The sequence below is a fragment of the Oncorhynchus tshawytscha genome, linkage group LG19 (genome assembly GCF_018296145.1).
Source record: "Oncorhynchus tshawytscha isolate Ot180627B linkage group LG19, Otsh_v2.0, whole genome shotgun sequence".
NCBI lineage: Eukaryota > Metazoa > Chordata > Actinopteri > Salmoniformes > Salmonidae > Oncorhynchus > Oncorhynchus tshawytscha.
In genome coordinates this window covers 59846500-59862026 of record NC_056447.1, presented here as the reverse complement: position 1 = coordinate 59862026, position 15527 = coordinate 59846500, and the positions used below count along the sequence as shown (strand labels likewise).

Here is a 15527-nt window from a genome sequence, read left to right as displayed (position 1 = left end):
TATCTCTGACTCTACTGACAACGTTTCTTCTATCTCTGACTCTACTGACCACGTCTTCTATCTCTGACTCTACTGACCACGTCTTCTATCTCTGACTCTACTGACCACGTCTTATCTATCTCTGACTCTACTGACCACGTCTTCTATCTCTGACTCTACTGACCACGTCTTCTATCTCTGACTCTACTGACCACGTCTTCTATCTATCTGACACTACTGACCACGTCTTCTATCTATCTCTGACTCTACTGACCACGTCTTCTATCTCTCTCTGACTCTACTGACCACGTCTCTATCTATCTCTGACTCTACTGACCATCTTCTTCTATCTCTGACTATACTGACAACGTCTTTCTTCTATCTCTGACTCTACTGACCATGTCTTCTATCTCTGAATCTACTGACAACGTATTTCTTCTATCTCTGACTATACTGACAACGTCTTCTATCTCTGACTCTACTGACCATGTCTTCTATCTCTGACTCTACTGACAACGTATTTCTTCTATCTCTGACTCTACTGACCATGTCTTCTATCTCTGACTCTACTGACAACGTATTTCTTCTATCTCTGACTCTATCTCTGACTGACCACGTCTTCTATCTCTGACTCTACTGACCATGTCTTCTATCTCTGACTCTACTGACAACGTATTTCTTCTATCTCTGACTCTACTGACCATGTCTTCTATCTCTGACTATACTGACCACGTCTTCTATCTCTGACTCTACTGACAACGTCTTTCTCTATCTCTGACTCTACTGACCATGTCTTCTATCTCTGACTCTACTGACAACGTCTTCTTCTATCTCTGACTCTACTGACCATGTCTTCTATCTCTGACTCTACTGACCATGTCTTCTATCTCTGACTCTACTGACCATGTCTTCTATCTCTGACTCTACTGACCATGTCTTCTATCTCTGACTCTACTGACAACGTCTTCTATCTCTGACTCTATCTCTGACTCTACTGACCATGTCTTCTATCTCTGACTCTACTGACCACGTCTTCTATCTCTGACTCTACTGACCATGTCTTCTATCTCTGACTCTACTGACCACGTCTTCTATCTCTGACTCTACTGACCATGTCTTCTATCTCTGACTCTACTGACAACGTCTTTCTTCTATCTCTGACTCTACTGACCATGTCTTCTATCTCTGACTATACTGACCACGTCTTCTATCTCTGACTCTACTGACAACGTCTTTCTCCTATCTCTGACTCTACTGACCATGTCTTCTATCTCTGACTATACTGACAACGTCTTTCTTCTATCTCTGACTCTACTGACCATGTCTTCTATCTCTGACTCTACTGACCACGTCTTCTATCTCTGACTCTACTGACCACATCTTCTATCTATCTCTGACTCTACTGACCATGTCTTCTATCTCTGACTATACTGACAACGTCTTCTATCTCTGACTCTACTGACCATGTCTTCTATCTCTGACTCTACTGACCACGTCTTCTATCTCTGACTATACTGACCACGTCTTCTATCTCTGACTCTACTGACAACGTCTTTCTCCTATCTCTGACTCTACTGACCATGTCTTCTATCTCTGACTCTACTGACAACGTCTTTCTTCTATCTCTGACTCTACTGACCATGTCTCATATCTATCTCTGACTCTACTGACCACGTCTTCTATCTATCTCTGACACTACTGACCACGTCTTCTATCTATCTCTGACACTACTGACCACGTCTTCTATCTATCTCTGACACAACTGACCACGTCTTCTATCTATCTCTGACACAACTGACCACGTCTTCTATCTATCTCTGACACTACTGACCACGTCTTCTATCTATCTCTGACACTACTGACCATGTCTTCTATCTATCTCTGACTCTACTGACCACGTCTTCTATCTCTGACTCTCTGACTCTACTGACCACGTCTTCTATCTCTGACTCTACTGACCACGTCTTCTATCTCTGACTCTACTGACCACGTCTTCAATCTCTGACTCTACTGACCACGTCTCATATCTATCTCTGACTCTCTGACCACGTCTACTGACTCTACTGACCACATCTTCTATCTCTGACTCTACTGACAACGACTTTCTTCTATCTCTGACTCTACTGACCACGTCTTCTATCTCTGACTCTACTGACCACGTCTTCTATCTCTGACTCTACTGACCACATCTTCTATCTATCTCTGACACTACTGACCACGTCTTCTATCTATCTCTGACACTACTGACCACGTCTTCTATCTATCTCTGACACAACTGACCACGTCTTCTATCTATCTCTGACACAACTGACCACGTCTTCTATCTATCTCTGACACTACTGACCACGTCTTCTATCTATCTCTGACACTACTGACCACGTCTTCTATCTATCTCTGACTCTACTGACCACGTATTCTATCTATGTCTGACTCTACTGACCACGTCTTCTATCTATCTCTGACTCTACTGACCACGTCTTCTATCTATCTCTGACTCGACTGACCACGTCTTCTATCTCTGACTCTACTGACCACATCTTATATCTCTGACTCTACTGACAAAGACTTTCTTCTATCTCTGACTCTACTGACCACGTCTTTCTTCTATCTTTGACTCTACTGACCACGTCTTCTATCTCTGACTCTACTGACCACATCTTCTATCTCTGACTCTACTGACCACGTCTTTCTTCTATCTCTGACTCTACTGACAACGTCTTTCTTCTTTCTCTGACCCTACTGACCACGTCTTCTATCTCTGACTCTACTGACCACGTCTTCTATCTCTGACTCTACTGACAACGTCTTTCTTCTTTCTCTGACCCTACTGACCACGTCTTCTATCTCTGACTCTACTGACCACGTCTTCTATCTCTGACTCTACTGACAACGTCTTCTATCTCTGACTCTAAGGACCACGTCTTTCTCCTATCTCTGACTCTACTGACCACGTCTTCTATCTCTGACTCTACTGACCACGTCTTCTATCTCTGACTCTACTGACCGCATCTTCTATCTCTGACTCTGCTGACCATGTATTCTATCTCTGACTCTACTGACAACGTCTTTCTTCTATCTCTGACTCTACTGACAACGTCTTTCTTCTTTCTCTGACCCTACTGACCACGTCTTCTATCTCTGACTCTACTGACCACGTCTTCTATCTCTGACTCTACTGACAACGTCTTCTATCTCTGACTCTAAGGACCACGTCTTTCTCCTATCTCTGACTCTACTGACCACGTCTTCTATCTCTGACTCTACTGACCACGTCTTACTCTGACACTACTGACCATTCTTATATCTCTGACTCTACTGACCACATCTTCTTTCTCTGACTCTACTGACCATGTCTTCTATCTCTCTGACTCTACTGACCACATCTCATATCTATCTCTGACTCTACTGACCACGTCTCATATCTACCTCTGACTCTACTGACCACGTCTTCTATCTACCTCTAACTCTACTGACCACGTCTTCTATCTCTGACTCTACTGACCACGTCTTTCTTCTATCTTTGACTCTACTGACCACGTCTTTCTTCTATCTTTGACTCTACTGACCACGTCTTCTATCTCTGACTCTACTGACCACATCTTCTATCTCTGACTCTACTGACCATGTATTCTATCTCTGACTCTACTGACAACGTCTTTCTTCTATCTCTGACTCTACTGACAACGTCTTTCTTCTTTCTCTGACCCTACTGACCACGTCTTCTATCTCTGACTCTACTGACCACGTCTTCTATCTCTGACTCTACTGACAACGTCTTCTATCTCTGACTCTAAGGACCACGTCTTTCTCCTATCTCTGACTCTACTGACCACGTCTTCTATCTCTGACTCTACTGACCACGTCTTATATCTCTGACACTACTGACCACATCTTATATCTCTGACACTACTGACCACATCTTCTTTCTCTGACTCTACTGACCATGTCTTCTATCTCTGACTCTACTGACCACGTCTTCAATCTCCGACTCTACTGACCACGTCTCATATCTATCTCTGACTCTACTGACCACGTCTCATATCTACCTCTGACTCTACTGACCACGTCTTCTATCTACCTCTGACTCTACTGACCACGTCTTCTATCTCTGACTCTACTGACAACGACTTTCTTCTATCTCTGACTCTACTGGCCACGTCTTCTATCTCTGACTCTACTGACCACGTCTTCTATCTCTGACTCTACTGACCACGTATTCTATCTATCTCTGACACTACTGACCACGTCTTCTATCTATCTCTGACACTACTGACCACGTCTTCTATCTATCTCTGACACAACTGACCACGTCTTCTATCTATCTCTGACACAACTGACCACGTCTTCTATCTATCTCTGACACAACTGACCACGTCTTCTACCCATCTCTGACACTACTGACCACGTCTTCTATCTATCTCTGACACTACTGACCACGTCTTCTATCTATCTCTGACTCTACTGACCACGTCTTCTATCTATCTCTGACTCTACTGACCACGTCTTCAATCTCCGACTCTACTGACCACGTCTCATATCTATCTCTGACTCGACTGACATCGTCTTCTATCTCTGACTATACTGACAACGTCTTTCTTCTATCTCTGACTCTACTGACCATGTCTTCTATCTCTGAATCTACTGACAACGTATTTCTTCTATCTCTGACTATACTGACAACGTCTTCTATCTCTGACTCTACTGACCATGTCTTCTATCTCTGACTCTACTGACAACGTATTTCTTCTATCTCTGACTCTACTGACCATGTCTTCTATCTCTGACTCTACTGACAACGTATTTCTTCTATCTCTGACTCTACTGACCACGTCTTCTATCTCTGACTCTACTGACCATGTCTTCTATCTCTGACTCTACTGACAACGTATTTCTTCTATCTCTGACTCTACTGACCATGTCTTCTATCTCTGACTATACTGACCACGTCTTCTATCTCTGACTCTACTGACAACGTCTTTCTCCTATCTCTGACTCTACTGACCATGTCTTCTATCTCTGACTCTACTGACAACGTCTTCTATCTCTGACTCTACTGACCATGTCTTCTATCTCTGACTCTACTGACCATGTCTTCTATCTCTGACTCTACTGACCATGTCTTCTATCTCTGACTCTACTGACCATGTCTTCTATCTCTGACTCTACTGACAACGTCTTCTATCTCTGACTCTACTGACCATGTCTTCTATCTCTGACTCTACTGACCATGTCTTCTATCTTTGACTCTACTGACAACGTCTTCTATCTCTGACTCTACTGACCATGTCTTCTATCTCTGACTCTACTGACCACGTCTTCTATCTCTGACTCTACTGACCATGTCTTCTATCTCTGACTCTACTGACAATGTCTTCTATCTCTGACTCTACTGACCATGTCTTCTATCTCTGACTATACTGACCACGTCTTCTATCTCTGACTCTACTGACAACGTCTTTCTCCTATCTCTGACTCTACTGACCATGTCTTCTATCTCTGACTATACTGACAACGTCTTTCTTCTATCTCTGACTCTACTGACCATGTCTTCTATCTCTGACTATACTGACCACGTCTTCTATCTCTGACTCTACTGACAATGTCTTTCTCCTATCTCTGACTCTACTGACCATGTCTTCTATCTCTGACTATACTGACAACGTCTTTCTTCTATCTCTGACTCTACTGACCATGTCTTCTATCTCTGACTCTACTGACCACGTCTTCTATCTCTGACTCTACTGACCATGTCTTCTATCTCTGACTCTACTGACAACGTCTTTCTTCTATCTCTGACTCTACTGACCATGTCTTCTATCTCTGACTCTACTGACCACGTCTTCTATCTCTGACTCTACTGACCACGTCTTCTATCTCTGACTCTCTGACTCTACTGACCATGTCTTCTATCTCTGACTCTACTGACCACGTCTTCTATCTATCTCTGACTCTACTGACCACGTCTTCTATCTATCTCTGACTCTACTGACCACGTCTTCTATCTATCTCTGACTCTACTGACCACGTCTTCTATCTATCTCTGACACACTGACCACGTCTTCTATCTATCTCTGACACAACTGACCACGTCTTCTATCTCTGACTCTACTGACCACGTCTACTGACTTCTATCTATCTCTGACTCTACTGACCACGTCTTCTATCTATCTCTGACTCTACTGACCACGTCTTCTATCTCTGACTCTACTGACCACGTCTTCTATCTCTGACTCTACTGACCACGTCTTCTATCTCTGACTCTACTGACCACGTCTTCTATCTCTCTGACTCTACTGACCACGTCTTCATCTCTGATCTACTGACTATCTCTGACTCTACTGACCACGTCTTCTATCTCTGACTCTACTGACTCTTTCTTCTATCTCTGACTCTACTGACAACGTCTTCTATCTCTCTGACTCTACTGACCACGTCTTCTATCTCTGACTCTACTGACCACGTCTTCTATCTCTGACTCTACTGACCACGTCTTCTATCTATCTCTGACACTACTGACCACGTCTTCTATCTATCTCTGACTCTACTGACCACGTCTTCTATCTATCTCTGACACTACTGACCACGTCTTCTATCTATCTCTGACACTACTGACCACGTCTTCTATCTATCTCTGACACAACTGACCACGTCTTCTACCCATCTCTGACACTACTGACCACGTCTTCTATCTCTCTCTGACACTACTGACCACTGACCACGTCTTCTATCTATCTCTGACTGACTACTGACCACGTCTTCTATCTATCTCTGACTCTACTGACCACGTCTTCTATCTATCTCTGACTCTACTGACCACGTCTTCTATCTACCTCTGACTCTACTGACCACGTCTTCTATCTCTGACTCTACTGACAACGTCTTTCTTCTATCTCTGACTCTACTGACCACGTCTTTTATCTATCTCTGACACTACTGACCACGTCTTCTATCTCTGACTCTACTGACCACGTTTCTATCTCTGACTCTACTGACAACGTCTTTCTTCTATCTCTGACCCTACTGACCACGTCTTCTACTGACTCTACTGACCATGTCTTCTATCTCTGACTCTACTGACCACGTCTTCTTCTATCTCTGACTCTACTGACCACGTCTTCTTCTATCTCTGACTCTACTGACCACGTATCTCTGACTCTACTGACCACGTCTTCTATCTATCTCTGACTCTACTGACCACGTCTTCTTCTATCTCTGACTCTACTGACCACGTTTATCTCTGACTCTATCTCTTTCTATCTCTGACTCTACTGACCACGTCTTCTCTATCTCTGACTCTACTGACCACGTCTTCTATCTATCTCTGACTCTACTGACCACGTCTTCTATCTCTGACTCTACTGACCACGTCTTTCTATCTCTGACTCTACTGACCACGTCTTCTATCTCTGACTCTACTGACCAACGTCTTCTATCTCTGACTCTACTGACCACGTCTTCTATCTCTGACTCTACTGACCACGTCTTCTATCTCTGACTCTACTGACCACGTCTTCTTCTCTCTGACTCTGACCATGTCTTCTATCTCTGACTCTACTGACCACGTCTTCTATCTCTGACTCTACTGACCACGTCTTCTATCTCTGACTCTACTGACCACGTCTTCTATCTCTGACTCTACTGACAACGTCTTCTATCTCTGACTCTACTGACCACGTCTTTCTTCTATCTCTGACTCTACTGACCACGTCTTCTATCTCTGACTCTACTGACCACGTCTTCTATCTCTGACTCTACTGACCACTTCTATCTCTGACTCTGACTCTACTGACCTACTGACATCTTCTATCTCTGACTCTGCTGACCATGTATTCTATCTCTGACTCTACTGACAACGTCTTTCTTCTATCTCTGACTCTACTGACAACGTCTTTCTTCTTCTCTGACCCTACTGACCACGTCTTCTATCTCTGACTCTACTGACCACGTCTTCTATCTCTGACTCTACTGACAACGTCTTCTATCTCTGACTCTAAGGACCACGTCTTTCTCCTATCTCTGACTCTACTGACCACGTCTTCTATCTCTGACTCTACTGACCACGTCTTATATCTCTGACACTACTGACCACATCTTATATCTCTGACACTACTGACCACATCTTCTTCTCTCTGACTCTTCTATCTGACTCTATGACCAACGTCTTCTTCTATCTCTGACTCTACTGACCACGTCTTCTATCTCTGACTCTACTGACCACGTCTTCTATCTCTGACTCTACTGACCACGTCTTATCTCTCTGACTCTACTGACCACGTCTCTCTATCTCTGACTCTACTGACCACGTCTTCTATCTATCTCTGACTCTACTGACCACGTCTTCTATCTACTCTCTGACTCTACTGACCACGTCTTCTATCTACCTCTGACTCTACTGACTCTTCTATCTCTGACTCTACTGACCACGTCTTCTATCTCTCTGACTCTACTGACCACGTCTTCTATCTCTGACTCTACTGACCACGTCTTCTATCTCTGACTCTACTGACTTCTTCTATCTCTGACTCTACTGACCACGTCTTCTATCTCTGACTCTACTGACCACTTCTATCTCTTCTATCTCTGACTCTACTGACCACGTCTTTCTTCTATCTCTGACTCTACTGACCACGTCTTCTATCTCTGACTCTCTGACTCTATCTCTGACTCTACTGACCATGTCTTCTATCTCTGACTCTACTGACAACGTCTTTCTATCTCTGACCTACTGACCACGTCTTTCTTCTTCTCTGACCTACTGACCACGTCTTCTATCTCTGACTCTACTGACCACGTCTTCTATCTCTGACTCTACTGACCACGTCTTCTATCTCTGACTCTACTGACCACGTCTTTCTATCTATCTCTGACTCTACTGACCATGTCTTCTATCTCTGACTCTACTGACCACGTCTTCTATCTCTGACTCTGACAACGTCTTTCTGCTATCTGACTCTACTGACCACGTCTTCTATCTCTGACTCTACTGACCATGTCTTTCTTCTATCTCTGACTCTACTGACCACGTCTTCTCTCTGACTCTACTGACAACGTACTACTGACCATGTCTTCTATCTCTGACTATACTGACCACGTCTTCTATCTCTGACTCTACTGACAACGTCTTTCTATCTCTGACTCTACTGACCATGTCTTCTATCTCTGACTCTACTGACCATGTCTTTCTTCTACTGATCTCTGACTCTACTGACCATGTCTTATCTATCTCTGACTCTACTGACCACGTCTTCTATCTCTGACTCTACTGACCACGTCTTCTATCTCTGACTCTACTGACCACGTCTTCTATCTATCTCTGACTCTACTGACCACGTCTTCTATCTCTCTCTGACTCTACTGACCACGTCTTCTATCTATCTCTGACACTACTGACCACGTCTTCTATCTCTCTGACTCTACTGACCACGTCTATCTATCTCTGACTCTACTGACCACGTCTTCTATCTCTGACTCTACTGACCACGTCTTCTATCTCTGACTCTACTGACAACGTCTTCTATCTCTGACTCTACTGACCACGTCTTTCTCCTATCTCTGACTCTACTGACCACGTCTTCTATCTCTGACTCTACTGACCACGTCTTCTATCTCTCTGACTCTACTGACCACGTCTTCTATCTCTGACTCTACTGACTCTACTGACATCTTCTATCTCTCTCTGACCATCTATCTCTGACTCTGACCATGTCTTCTATCTCTGACTCTACTGACAACGTCTTTCTTCTATCTCTGACTCTACTGACTTCTATCTCTGACTCTTGACCACGTTCTTCTCTCTGACCTACTGACCACGTCTTCTATCTCTGACTCTACTGACCACGTCTTCTATCTCTGACTCTACTGACAACGTCTTCTATCTCTGACTCTACTGACCACGTCTTTCTCCTATCTCTGACTCTACTGACCACGTCTTCTATCTCTGACTCTACTGACCACGTCTTATCTCTGACTCTACTGACCACATCTTATATCTCTGACACTACTGACCACATCTTATATCTCTGACACTACTGACCACATCTTCTTTCTCTGACTCTACTGATCATGTCTTCTATCTCTGACTCTTCTGACCACGTCTTCAATCTCTGACTCTACTGACCACGTCTTCAATCTCCGACTCTACTGACCACGTCTCATATCTATCTCTGACTCTACTGACCACGTCTCATATCTACCTCTGACTCTACTGACCACGTCTTCTATCTACCTCTGACTCTACTGACCACGTCTTCTATCTACTTCTGACTCTACTGACCACGTCTTCTATCTACCTCTGACTCTACTGACCACGTCTTCTATCTACCTCTGACTCTACTGACCATGTCTTCTATCTCTGACTCTACTGACCACATCTTATATCTCTGACTCTACTGACAACGACTTTCTTCTATCTCTGACTCTACTGGCCACGTCTTCTATCTCTGACTCTACTGACCACGTCTTTCTTCTATCTCTGACTCTACTGACCACGTCTTTCTTCTATCTTTGACTCTACTGACCACGTCTTCTATCTCTGACTCTACTGACCACGTCTTTCTATCTCTGACTCTACTGACCATGTCTTCTATCTCTACTGACTCTACTCTGACTCTACTGACAACGTCTTTCTTCTATCTCTGACTCTACTGACCACGTCTTTCTATCTCTGACTCTACTGACCACGTCTTCTATCTCTGACTCTACTGACCACGTCTTCTATCTCTGACTCTACTGACAACGTCTTCTATCTCTGACTCTAAGGACCACGTCTTTCTCCTATCTCTGACTCTACTGACCACGTCTTCTATCTCTGACCCTACTGACCACGTTTCTATCTCTGACTCCACTGACAACGTCTTTCTGCTATCTCTGACTCTATTGACCGGGTCTTCTATCGCTGAATCTACTGACAACGTATTTCTTCTATCTCTGACTCTACTGACCACGTCTTCCATCTCTGACTCTACTGACAACGTATTTCTTCTATCTCTGACTCTACTGACCATGTCTTCTATCTCTGACTATACTGACCACGTCTTCTATCTCTGACTCTACTGACAACGTCTTTCTCCTATCTCTGACTCTACTGACCATGTCTTCTATCTCTGACTCTACTGACGACGTCTTTCTTCTATCTCTGACTCTACTGACCATGTCTCATATCTATCTCTGACTCTACTGACCACGTCTTCTATCCCTGACTCTACTGACCACGTCTTCTATCTCTGACTCTACTGACCACATCTTCTATCTATCTCTGACACTACTGACCACGTCTTCTATCTATCTCTGACACTACTGACCACGTCTTCTATCTATCTCTGACACAACTGACCACGTCTTCTATCTATCTCTGACACAACTGACCACGTCTTCTATCTATCTCTGACACAACTGACCACGTCTTCTACCCATCTCTGACACTACTGACCACATCTTATATCTCTGACTCTACTGACAACGACTTTCTTCTATCTCTGACTCTACTGACCACGTCTATCTATCTCTGACTCTACTGACCACGTCTTCTATCTCTGACTCTACTGACCACGTCTTCTATCTCTGACTCTACTGACCACGTCTTCAATCTCCGACTCTACTGACCATGTCTCATATCTATCTCTGACTCGACTGACCACGTCTTCTATCTCTGACTCTACTGACCACATCTTATATCTCTGACTCTACTGACAACGACTTTCTTCTATCTCTGACTCTACTGACCACGTCTTCTATCTCTGACTCTACTGACCACGTCTTCTATCTCTGACTCTACTGACCACGTCTTCTATCTATCTCTGACACTACTGACCACGTCTTCTATCTATCTCTGACACTACTGACCACGTCTTCTATCTATCTCTGACACAACTGACCACGTCTTCTATCTATCTCTGACACAACTGACCACGTCTTCTACCCATCTCTGACACTACTGACCACGTCTTCTATCTATCTCTGACACTACTGACCACATCTTCTATCTATCTCTGACTCTACTGACCACGTCTTCTATCTATCTCTGACTCTACTGACCACGTCTTCAATCTCCGACTCTACTGACCACGTCTCATATCTATCTCTGACTCGACTGACCACGTCTTCTATCTCTGACTCTACTGACCACGTCTTTCTTCTATCTTTGACTCTACTGACCACGTCTTTCTTCTATCTTTGACTCTACTGACCACGTCTTCTATCTCTGACTCTACTGACCACATTTTCTATCTCTGACTCTACTGACCATGTATTCTATCTCTGACTCTACTGACAACGTCTTTCTTCTATCTCTGACTCTACTGACAACGTCTTTCTTCTTTCTCTGACTCTACTGACAACGTCTTCTCTCTCTGACTCTACTGACCACGTCTTCTATCTCTGACTCTACTGACCACGTCTTCTATCTCTGACTCTACTGACCACGTCTTCTATCTCTGACTCTACTGACAACGTCTTCTATCTCTGACTCTAAGGACCACGTCTTTCTTCTATCTTTGACTCTACTGACCACGTCTTTCTTCTATCTCTGACTCTACTGACCACGTCTTCTATCTCTGACTCTACTGACCACGTCTTTCTTCTATCTTTGACTCTACTGACCACGTCTTTCTTCTATCTTTGACTCTACTGACCACGTCTTCTATCTCTGACTCTACTGACCACATCTTCTATCTCTGACTCTACTGACCATGTATTCTATCTCTGACTCTACTGACAACGTCTTTCTTCTATCTCTGACTCTACTGACAACGTCTTTCTTCTTTCTCTGACCCTACTGACCACGTCTTCTATCTCTGACTCTACTGACCACGTCTTCTATCTCTGACTCTACTGACAACGTCTTCTATCTCTGACTCTAAGGACCACGTCTTTCTCCTATCTCTGACTCTACTGACCACGTCTTCTATCTCTGACTCTACTGACCACGTCTTATATCTCTGACACTACTGACCACATCTTCTTTCTCTGACTCTACTGACCATGTCTTCTATCTCTGACTCTACTGACCACGTCTTCAATCTCCGACTCTACTGACCACGTCTCATATCTATGTCTGACTTTACTGACCACGTCTCATATCTACCTCTGACTCTACTGACCACGTCTTCTATCTACCTCTGACTCTACTGACCACGTCTTCTATCTACCTCTGACTCTACTGACCATGTCTTCTATCTACCTCTGACTCTACTGACCACGTCTTCTATCTACCTCTGACTCTACTGACCATGTCTTCTATCTCTGACTCTACTGACCACATCTTATATCTCTGACACTACTGACAACGTCTTTCTTCTATCTCTGACTCTACCTGCCACGTCTTCTATCTCTGACTCTACTGACCACGTCTTCTATCTCTGACTCTACTGACAACGTCTTTCTTCTTTCTCTGACTCTACTGACCACGTCTTCTATCTACCTCTGACTCTACTGACCACGTCTTCTATCTACCTCTGACTCTACTGTCCACGTCTTATATGTCTGACTCTACTGACAACGTCTTTCTTCTATCTCTGACTCTACTGACCACGTCTTCTATCTACCTCTGACTCTACTGACCACGTCTTCTATCTACCTCTGACTCTACTGACCACGTCTTCTATCTACCTCTGACTCTACTGACCACGTCTTCTATCTACCTCTGACTCTACTGACCACGTCTTCTATCTCTGACTCTACTGACCACGTCTTCTATCTCTGACTCTACTGACCACGTCTTCTATCTCTGACTCGACTGACCACATCTTATGTCTCTGACACTACTGACAACGTCTTTCTTCTATCTCTGACTCTACCTGCCACGTCTTCTATTTCTGACTCTACTGACCACATCTTCTATCTCTGACTCTACTGACCATGTCTTCTATCTCTGACTCTACTGACAACGTCTTTCTTCTATCTCTGACTCTACTGACAACGTCTTTCTTCTATCTCTGACTCTACTGACAACGTCTTCTCTCTCTGACTACTGACCACGTCTTTCTTCTATCTCTGACTCTACTGACCACGTCTTCTATCTATCTCTGACTCGACTGACCACGTCTTCTATCTATCTCTGACTCGACTGACCACGTCTTCTATCTATCTCTGACTCGACTGACCACGTCTTCTATCTATCGCTGATTCTACTGACCACGTCTTCTATCCCTGACTCTATTGACTCCACTTCTATCTCTGACTCTACTGACCACGTCTTCTATCTCTGACTCTACTGACCACGTCTTCTATCTCTGACTCTACTGACCCCACTTCTATCTCTGACTCTACTGACCACATCTTCTATCTCTGACTCTACTGACCACGTCTTTCTTCTGTCTCTGACTCTACTGATACTGTACTTTCTAAGCATGTGAAATGTGGTTGTCCCACCTAGCTATCTGAAGATTAATTCACCAACTTGTAGTTTCTCTGGATAAGAGTGTCTATTAGAAGACTAAAATGTCAAATGTGTACCAGATGCTGTTGTGGTCAGCGTAGACGTCGTTGGGTTGGTACAGCTGTCCATCATGCAGGCAGGAGCAGAGGTCAGGTGTCACGCACTCCCCCGTTTCACTAAGGTAATGGCCGGGGGGGCAGAAGCATCCCTCCTCACACCCTTCCTCCCCCCCGCATCCAGGCTCCACCCCCGACAGAGAACGACATGATCGCTCACACACACTGCCACATGTCTTGTACAACTGGCCCACTGGACAATGCATGGCTGTAGCACACACACACACACAGACAGAGAGAGAAAGAATTATGCATGACACAGCCAACAACTCAGATGAAGAATAGGTGTTCCCAAGGGTCACACACATGTCCTCCATTCTTTATATAGAGGAGCTGGTTCTTCTGTGTACGTATGTGTGCGTGTGTGTGTGTTACCACAGCGTTCAGGTGTCCTCCAGGTCAGTAGAACTCCCCTAGAAGAGCAGGCAGCAGCGTAGGAGGCCAGAGCGGAACACAGACATTCCTCCCCGTCAGAACACACGCACACGTCGTAACGACAGAACCGCAGGAAGGGGAGGGGATTCACCAGGAAGTGACACGCTCCAAACACCTCTGACATCATCATCCCACATGCCTCCTCTGCAAAACGCACTACAGGGAGAGAAAGGATACATACTGAACTAACTGAAAGACTACAGGGAGAGAGATGAGACACCTTGAAATAAACTACTAGTAGAGATGAGAAACCCTGAAGTAAACTACAGGGAGAGAGATGAGAAACCCTGAAGTAAACTACAGGGAGAGAAGGTAAACAACCTTAACTAAATAACAGGAAGAGAGAAGAGACACCCTGAACTAAACTACAGGAAGAGAGAAGAGATACCCGGAACTGAACTACAGGGAGAGAAGGTAAACAAACTGAACTAAACTAAAATAAAATACGAGAGAGAGGAGACACTGAACCATCTACAGGGAGAGAGAGGAGAAACACCAACTAAACTACAGGGAGAAAGATGAGAAATACTGAACCAAACTACAGGGAGAGAGATGAGATACCCTGAACTAAACTACAGGGAGAGAGAGGAGAAACACCAACTAAACTACAGGGAGAGAGATGA

General features: G+C 44.3%; 1 protein-coding gene and 1 long non-coding RNA gene across 2 annotated transcripts in view; both read right to left on the bottom strand.

Annotated features, from left to right (window-relative positions):
* vwf (von Willebrand factor) overlaps positions 1 to 15527 on the bottom strand; it is a 189697-nt gene that overhangs the window by 158332 nt on the left and 15838 nt on the right. The window contains 2 exon segments of the mRNA XM_042302000.1: positions 14431 to 14677; positions 14845 to 15060. Coding sequence (XP_042157934.1) covers positions 14431 to 14677; positions 14845 to 15060 — 463 coding nt within the window.
* LOC121840119 lies at positions 8027 to 8367 on the bottom strand. The gene is made up of 2 exons (XR_006079423.1): positions 8328 to 8367; positions 8027 to 8104 (listed from the first exon to the last, which is right to left on the bottom strand). It is a non-coding gene; the product is annotated as an uncharacterized LOC121840119 (long non-coding RNA).